General features: G+C 42.3%; 1 protein-coding gene across 1 annotated transcript; it reads right to left on the bottom strand.

Moving 5' to 3' along the window:
• Positions 1–754: 754 nt before the first annotated feature.
• On the bottom strand, positions 755–1687 carry LOC311588432 (olfactory receptor 6M1-like; the record flags this gene model as incomplete). Its single annotated transcript, XM_084766052.1, has 1 exon — positions 755–1687. The coding sequence occupies one exon, from the start codon at positions 1685–1687 to the stop codon at positions 755–757; it is 933 nt and encodes a 310-aa protein (XP_084622178.1).
• Positions 1688–9960: the final 8273 nt, after the last annotated feature.

The following is a 9960-nucleotide window of genomic DNA, read 5'->3' as shown; positions in this document are numbered from 1 at the left end:
TGGATGGGGAGACCTGGTGGCACTCAGAGGAAGGACAGCAGGTTACCAAGAAGAGACTTGAAACCCTATGAGCAAAAACAGGGGGAGGAAGTTCCCCTCAGTCACAGTCATAGGGGAGGGGAGTAAGGGGAAAACGGGAGGGAGGAGGAATGGGAGGATACAAGCGATGGGATAACCATTGAGATGTAATATGAATAAATCAATAAAATTAAAAAATAAAAAGACATGATTTGCCCCCCCCCCAGAAAAAAACTCCTCATAGAGGGAATATGGGTTAAGCATTGGTGGTTGCCACTAAAATTTTCAAAGCTTCAATTCAAATAAAATCATTAACTGTTTTATTTACTTTCCCGCCATTGATAAATAATTATTATTTCCGCTAAGCTTATTTATGCATGGAAGACAGCACAATTAAATTAGTATAGTTCAATATATTTCAGAAATTTCAAGCACACAGTTCTTATCATTTGAATGAAAAAGCCAGCCTGCTCTACAGAGTGAGTCCCAGAACACCAAGGGCTACACGGAGAAATCCTGTCTCAAAAAGCCAAAACAAATAAACAAATAAAAATAAGATCTATTACCAGAATTACGTGGAATAGAGAGCATGGGACAGGGACACACACCACATTAAAAAGAATTTATTTTGTGGAGTGGAGATATTTACATGGAAGGCTGGTGAATTCTGCGATTCTGAAATGCTGAGGCTCATGCACTGATTAACATGAAGAAAACAAGAACGTGTGGTGCTTTCCTACCTGGATATTTTCATCCTGCACAGATTCTCCCTCAGAGCCTGATGGACCTGCTTGTTGCGCAGGGTGTAGATGATGGGGTTCAGCAGAGGCGTCACCACTGTGTTCACGAGAGCAGCCTCTCTGTTGGATTCAAGCCTGCTCGTTTGCTTCGGTTTCACATATATAAACACGCAGCTGCTGTATATCAGGGAGAGGACGATGAGGTGGGATGAGCAGGTGGAGAAGGCTTTCTGTCTCTCCTTGGCCGACGGGAGGCGCACAATTGTGACTACTATGTTGCTGTATGCAGTGATGGTTATGACGAGGGAAGAGAGAAGGATGATCAAAGCAAGGCTAAAGGTCAGAGCTTCAGTAGATCTGGTGTCAGAACAGGAGAGGTGGATCAGAGGGCCGAGGTCACAGAAGAAGTGTGGAATGACATGGGGACCACAGAAGGATAACCGCGACACCGTTACTACTACCCAAGTGATAAGGGTGAAGGTCACAGCAAGGCAGGCCAAGATGAGGAGGATGCAGGTCCTCAGGTTCATGATGGTGGGGTAATGCAGAGGCTTGCAAATGGCCACACACCTGTCCACTGACATCACAGCGATGAGAAGAAAGCCAAAGGCCCCGATAAATACAAAGACGAAGGCTTGTACGAAGCAGGCAACAAAAGAAATCGTCTGCTTCCCTAAAAGAAATATAGCCAACAACTTCGGAATAACCGTAGTGGTGAAACAACACTCGAAGACGGAGAAGATACTGAGGAAAAAGTACATGGGGGTTTTCAGGCGGGCGCTGATACAAACAGTGCAGATGATGAGCACATTGCCGGACATGGAGGCCAGGTACGCCAGCAGGTGCACAGAGAAGAGCAGCTTCCCCAGGTGCTGGGCAGCAGGAAATCCCTCCAGGGTAAATTCCCGCACAGCTGTCCCATTCCCCATGCCCACTGGCTTCACTTATGGTAAAGAGGTCACCGAGAGCGGAGATGTTCTCACGGCGCACACAGCCAGGTCATTCAGCAGCCTGTCCCAGGTGTGGCGAAGATAAAATGTGACAAAACATGTAACTCTCCCTACTTTTGACATAATCTGCGTGCTCCCAAGTTTAACTATGGCATCGTAATTGCTGGCCTATTGCTCTTTGGTCCAGCCGTCATTGCTCTCACCGTCACCACGCACACTGCTACCCTGGCCTCCTGAAGTCAGGATTCCTCTCTGTCTTCATGACGTCACGGGTGTTAGGCTTTTGCCACCCCTTGTTTCACCAAGAGGAGAGATTACACCTTTCAGTCTCAGAGGTTGAATGACACAACAGAGACAATGAAGCTTGGATTCCAAGCAGGCCTTACGGGAACCCAAACTTCCTGCTGTTTCTCGATATTATGACAGTGCATTTTTAGTGTATTACGTGTTTGTATTTATTTATTGTTAGTGTAGCTGCACTGGGGGCAAGTTAGGTGGTGGTAAGGGAAGAATTTACAGGACTCAGTTTCCCCTGTACTGTGTGTGTCCCGGAGAACAAGTTCACGTCATGCAAAGCCCTGAATTCACCGAGGCGGTACTCTTTCTAGGAGAAAATGTCCAACTCACGGTCTCTCAACCCTCTGGTGACCCTGCTGTCTCATTCTTCAGGTGATGGTGATGACATAGGTGGACCCAAGGATGCTATGGCCCTTAGATTATCTCTGTCACGGCACGAGCACCTAACAGGACACTGAGATGACCGTGCTCTAGGGAGCTAGCTCACTGTTGCAGGGTAAATCAAAGACGTAAGTGTGCTGCTCTTCTTGGCTCCACCCTGGCACATAAGAAGATGCTGGTGACCGCCTTCAAAAGCATAAGCCAACTAGGAGGAATATTCCAGACACACGGCACTATCCCCTTCACGTGTAGCAGTGGTCCCCAACTTTCTCACTCTTCTTCCATCTCATGCGAGTGCCAAGTTGCTGGCGGCAGGGTGTAATACGTGTCGGTCACACACTCTCACGGCCAAGATCTGAGAGCACTGCGTACCTCACTCTCCTTCACGCTTCAGGACCTGCAGAGTGGCCGAAGGAATATTCTGGCACGCTGCTCACCTCTCTGGGTGCATCTAACCTTTCTTCTCCCTAGCTTTGTCTTTTGTAATCCCACTTGACTTAGTGCAAAATCGTTTGTGTTGGGTGACGGCAAGAACGAAAATCTCCGAAAAAGAAAAACCCAACACAGGTCTAATATGTCTTTGATGATTTCCCCACAAGAATTTGGTCACTAGCATGATGTCCCCAGGCAGGGAACAGGGTACTCTCAGAGCTTGTTATGAGGTGAAGGAATAGAAAAAGAAATGTTATGCACAGCTGGGCTCCCTAGAGACATCTAATTGGTCACTTTTGACTCAAGAATTACTGGGAGAGCAGCGTGTTTCCTGTCTGGGGTGACAGGGAGTGTGAACTACCTTCTGCTGGGGATTTTTACTGTAATTCCCTAAGATTTTCTCAGATCTCAACTAGGAAAGTTCCTATTTACTTGAGGTCAGATTTTTCTAAACATGGTTTGTATACTGAGACCAAAGCAAGGTAGCCAAAGGCAAACACGTGATCATGAAGAATTGGCCCTGGCCTCTTATTTTTGTCAGACCTATGGAGGAGGTACAGAAGAGAGAGGTGCAGAAGAGGAGAGTGTAGTTCACCTCTGTCTGTCCACCTATGCATGTGATAATTATTTTCATTATATTTTATCCTGATCAGCAAACAATTATAGTGGAAATTAACAAATTTAAGGTTACTATTTCAACACATGCATATATGTGCACCAGCCGCTGGTGTTTTTATCAATGGAGTATTTTCTTTTCTGCCTTAGCTTCCCTAATGAGGGAAATGCAATTCCTACTTATCCTTAGAGATAAAGGGAATGCCAGGGTTCTCCTGGCATCTCAAACCTACTGATTCTTTGTTGTTTATATGTATATATCATATATATATTAAAATATCACATTGTACTCTGTAGATGCATATAATTATTATTTGTCAAATCAACATATATTTACAATATATTATGTTTCAATATATATGTAGATACAATTTGGTATATATTATTGTCTTTGTTAGAGTTTTATTGCTGTGAAGAGACACCAGGATCAGGACAACTCTTTTTTGCTGTTTTGTTTTTCTTTTTGTTTGTTTGTTTGTTTTTGTGTTGTTGTTGTTAGGACAACTCTTATAAAGGAAAGCATTTAATTGGGGCTGCCTTACAGTTTCAGAGATTTAGTCCATTATCTCTCTGGCAGGAAACATGGCAGTGCAGGCAGACATGGCGCTGGAGCTGAGAATTTTACATCTTGATAGGTAGGCAGCAGAAGGAGACTATGTGCCAAAATGGTTGTGGCTTGAGCATGTTGACCTTAAAGCCCACCTCCCCAGTGACACAGTTCTTCCAACAAGGCCACACCTCCTAACACTGCCATTCCCTGTGTCCAAGCATTCAAGCACCTGGCTATGGGAGCTATTCCTGTTCAAACCACCACAGTTGTGTGTGTGTGTGTGTGTATGTGTGTGTGTGTGTGTGTGTGTGTGTGTGTGTATGCACACACATATGCATATGCTATATTTAATATATATTGATTTGACATAATAATTATATGTACTTACAGAGTACAATGCGATATTTTAGGACATCCACATAGCATTGCAATGGTGAAGTCAGAGTAACTGGCACATGCCTTACCCTGTTTTCTTGTGCCCAGAACACTCTAAGTCTTGTTGGCTTTTTTGTACTCCTCGGTGAATTGTTCTCAACTATAGTTACCCTAATGTCTAATCAAACATGAGAAATGATTCCTTCTGTCCAGCTGCTCTTCTGTATTCATTAATGACCTTTGACCTGCTTCAGTCTTCCAAGTGCTGTTGTCTGTTACTGGGTTGCTTAACTCTATGAAAGCGATGTAACAAAGTACATCCACATAACTAGAGAAATGTGGTTTCTCATCTCTCCGTGCCTGTCTTATTTCACATAACGTGATTCCTAGGTTCATTAAGGCCACTGAACGTGTCATCATTTCATCTAAGTGGCTGATCACTGAATGCGTTTGTAATAAGTGAATCCCTTATAACTCATAGCTGTAGGCAGACATTGCTAGAAGACACGTGAGCCAGAGAAGGGAGAAGCTGTTGCTTGGCAACATTTGATCTTGGGGCTGCTTCTCTTGGCTACCTCAGAATGGCTGCTGGAAACTGGTCTCTACTCCTGCAGCTTGTGGCTTTAGGTAAATACCAGGGACTGCACGTTTTCACTACAAGATGGAGAGAATTTAAGGGGAAACTGAGCTGGAAGCAACCTTCCTGCTAGCTAGCTTCTGTAGTTCCAGAAGATGCTATACCTGTGCTTGGGAGGAAAAGGCATTGGCAGTCTTACTGCACTGTGAACCCAGTGAGCTATAGGGTCCCCCGACATGCGGCAGGTGCCCACTGCTGCCATGACTGTTTTTGGATAGCCAACAGCTACTGATTGGATTAAAGTCCAACTGTACAGGAGGAAATTTTTGCCAGGAAACACAGCCTGAAAAAAAACCCTTGACTTAGGGGGCCTTATGACCAAGGAGGAACTTCCTTTTGCTGTGAGCTAGCTAACTAAGTGGTTTCTTCTTTAAAACATTGGTTGATATAGTTGGTATAGGTTTCATGAGGGTACGTATCTAATATGCTTGGCCGTATTCCTCCTTTACCCCTCATTCGTATCCTCCTTTCCCTATGTTAGTTTCCCTTCTACTTTCATGTCATACATACACATGTTTTCATGCATAAAATCTAAATTTTAAATACATAAAATTTTATCTACAAGATCTAGAATCTGAAAATGAGAAAGCAATATTTTGCCTTTCTGAGTATGGCTTTATTCATTTCACACCAAGATTTTCAGTTGTAGCCATTTTCCTGTAAATAACACAATTTATTCTTCTGTGTGAAGGATATATGAAATTCCACTATGGCTGGGTGGGATGGCACAGGCCTTTAATTCCAGCGCTCAGGCTGCAGAGGCAGGTCTCTATGAGTTTGAGGCCAGCCTGGTTTACAAAGAGAGTTCCAGGATATCCAGGGCTGTTATACAGAGAAACCCTGTCTCAAACAAAACAAAAGCAGAACAAAACAAATCAACATCTATTGTGTATGTACCTCATTTTACTTATCCATTCCTGTATTGATGGACATCCAGGTTGGCTCCATACAGCTCTTGGAATATACATTGATACCCTAGCTTCTCACATTGATGTATTTCAACATAGGACTCTGGAGGCTCCAAGGAAATTGAAGTTATTTGCAGAACTTATGGGGAGATGTCCTTGGATCTGTTGTACTATCACCCCGAGTCTGGCGTGGGGTTTTGAAAACCTCAAAGCCCACTCCCAGTGACCCACTTCCTCCACCATGTCCACATCTATCCAACAAGGCAACATCTCGTAATCCTTGTAATCCTTTCAAACAGTTCTGCTCCCTGGGGACTAAACGTTCTAATATGTTAGCCTATGGGGGACATTGTTATTCAAATCACCACAGACGTATAGGTCATGGAAAAATTAAGCTGGTAACTATTTGGAAACTTCATTCCTCCTGGATAGCTTTCATACTGCCAGAAGGTTTTATGCACGCCACTGTCAGAGAAAAGTCACTGGTGGTGTTACCCAATTATGAATCCTGTGAGCTACAGTAACAACCTCCCGGATGACATATGCACAGTGGGGTACATGAGACACAAATGCTATGGGAGTAACCAACCTCTTTCTGACTGGCTGTAAAGCCCATTCCAAAAGACCAGCAACCTGGCTAAAGACTCATGGTTGACCAGGTCATAGGCCCTAGGAGAGAACTTAGCATTAGCTTTCTGCCAAATGGAGTTAGCAATAAATGGCCCCTGAATTCTTACCAGTGTAGCTATATATTACTGCATCTCTCAACCCTTATTGGGAAAATCTTTTAGGAGTAGATGGTGATCTCCGTTGGTCAACATACAGAGAATAAGGCAGTGTGGAGTGAGATACTCATTACCTCTAGTCTCAAGGGTGATCCAGAAAAGGGGGAAGAAATATTCTAAGACCCGGACACAGTGGACGTCTGCAGTGAAACAATATTTGCTGGATGAAACCAAGTTGTCACACACACATAAACAAACAGCAGACGTGCCTTCATGCTCAAGGCTTATAAAAGGTCAAGCTAGGCAGACTCTCAGTGTGGATGTGGAGGGGCTCATCAAGTTCTGCCCAAATCTGAGAAAGTGTTGGCAGTTGGTGGCTTCTGGGGGAGGGGAGGGTGTCTGCTTTCTTCAGTGATGTGGACTGAGAGAAGCTACCTGTGTTCCAGTAAATGGTTCATATCTCAACCCACATATTGGCAGAAATCAGTGGACTCAGTGGGTTTAAAACAAGGTGAGAGGGCAAAGTGGTGGAGGAACAGGGGATCAATTGGAGGTGATGGGTTGGGAATGCAGATTTGATTAAGACACATTACATGCATATAAGAAAGTCTCAAACAAACAAACAAAAAATCCCAGAAATAAAGTTGAGTGAAATAAGTCACACATATAAAACCATCCATATCTTAGAAACTATACGCATTTCACAACTGCCAAAAGCATTCTATAGCTAAAAATTGGGATAGTGTTCAGCTTCGAGCATGTAGAGCTACTGTTGATAGAAAGTAGAATGTGGGTGCAAGCCCTACAAAACAGGGACCCTACACACCGACACAGATGTGCACGGTCAGGGCACACTATTACACACCACTGGGAATGAAATACGGAAAAGAGGAAGACTACAAGGTTCTGTCTGCTTTGTGGCTGTTAGCTGGCATAGTTAGTTGGCATCTTCCTTCTCTCAAAAGTCCCAGTTAAATAATCAATTATTCACACAACACATGATTCAGAAAAGACAAGACAGCGATTGTCAACATGGTTCATGAAATAGCCTAAGTAATGCCAACAAATAAGAAAGAAAACGGAGCTTAGCTCAGCTCTCCACTTAGACTCCATGAGGAATGGTTTCAATGATCTCTAGCCACCTAAAATCATTTTTAAGTGAAAGGTTTTTTGTTTGTTTGTTTTGATAAAGGCATTTCTCCAGTGAAATCTACTTTTAGTTGAAATAATGAATGAGTCACAAAATAACCTTCATTATATAACCACATATATCATAGTGATTATGAAGTTAAATTTACACTTGAATGTTTAATTTACTTTTGATAAATTGCAGTGTAAGTTGTGGAGAGCCACAGATAGCAGCGCCCCTGCTGCTTCCCTGGCGCAATGCGCCCCCTTTTGCGCATGCGCAGTGAGTAAACCTTTGCACATGCGCAGTGAGTAAACCTTTGCACATGCGCAGTGAGCAAACCCCTTATGTGCATGCCTGAAGGCATGACGTAAGGTGTCGTGATTCGAACAAGACATAGCATGAGGTGGCGTGATCCAAATGCACCAACCAGGAGTGACAATGTGGCAGTTTCTGATAGGACAGGCACACTATAAAGGTTCTGTGGGAGCTTTTCCCGGGGTCACTCCAGGATCCTGAATAAAAACTGCTGCAAGAAGAGTTCCCGGTGTTGGTGTCTTTCCTGCTGGACTGGAGCGGCATCGACATAAGTGATAAAGTAAACAGAACACACACACACACACACACATGTATTTCTGAAAGGATAAGTAAAGGGAATAAAAATTAAGAAGAAGGGAACTGATTATCATAATTTGAAAAACAGAACCTGAAGCAAAAACTTGAATGTAAGGCCCAAATAAATGAAAAGTATTTCATATTTATGGAATGACATTATTGGTTTAGCAATGTTCCTCCATACTGATCTACAAATTAATACCATCTATTGCAACTGTAATGTGAGATGTTTCCAGTGGACTCAAATGGACACAATGAAAGCAGTTCGAGGAGAAAGTTCATAGCACTATGTGTCTACGTTAAAAACCTCGAGAGATCTCATATTAATAGCTTAATGACACACCCGAAGGCTTTAGAGAAACAAGAAGCAAAAGAAAAAACACCCAAAAATTCAGTGAAAAGGAATAATCAAACTCAGGCTGTAATTAATAAACTAGAAAAAACATAAACAAAAACAATACAAAGAATCACTGAAATAGTTGGTTTTTTAAATCAATAAAATTTGCAAAATTTTAGCCAAACACATCATAATATTATCCACTATCATCAAATAAGCCTCACCCTAGAGATACATGGGCGGCTCAACATAGGCAAATTAATAAACATAATATACAGCATAAACAGACTGAAAAAACAAGGTCATATAATTATTGCATTAGATGCAGAAAAGGATAAAATCCAACATCCCTTCATGATAAAAGTCCTAGAGATACTATAGATGTGATAAACACATCTCAATATGATAAAAAAAAAACTTACAATAAGCTTATAGCCAACATTATTCAAAGTGTAGAGAAACTCAAAGCACTTCCACTAAAATCAAGAACAAAACAAGGATGTCTACTCTCTTGATACCTGTCCTGTCTAGTCATTTAAATCTTGGCTAGAGAATAAACAACTAAGAAAATGAAGGACAGGTAGGAAAGGAAGAAGCCTTATTAAAGAAATGGTGGTTTTACACATAGGAGACCCTGAAGACTCCACCAGGAAATGCCTACAATGGATACAAAAATCAACACACAAAAATCAGTAGTCTTCCTACATGCAAATGCAAACATAATGATAAATAAAGAAGGGAAACAATACTTTTCCAAACACCCTTAAAATTATGTTTCAATAACTCTAACCAAGCAAGTGAAAGATTTGTGTAATGAAAAACTTATACACTCAAAGCTTCAAGTCATCAAAGAGAGAAATTAAAGAGGACATCAAAAGATGGAAAGACCTCCCACGCTCATGAATCAGTAAGATTACTATTGTGAACATGGCTGTCTCACTATACATTGTCCACAGATTCAGTGCAATCACCATGAAAATTCCAGCACAGCTCACACACATGACAGAACAAAAGTTTAAACTTCATATGGAACCACAAAAACCCAGGTTAACTTAAACAACCCTGCGTAGTAAAACTACGGGAGAAATCACCATCTGACATGCCAAGATGTGCTACTGAAAGGCTTTCTTGGCCTAAGGCTGGGAACGCGACCCAGACAAGCCTGGGAACGTGACCCAGAAAAGAATCTGTTCCAGAGTCAGATCAACCAACTTTGGTAAACAATTCTCAGAAAAATCCATCTGGAAATTC

This window comes from Acomys minous, assembly GCF_964271855.1.
Source record: "Acomys minous genome assembly, chromosome: 17".
In the NCBI taxonomy this organism is placed as follows: domain Eukaryota; kingdom Metazoa; phylum Chordata; class Mammalia; order Rodentia; family Muridae; genus Acomys; species Acomys minous.
This window is presented reverse-complemented; position numbering and strand designations above follow the sequence as displayed.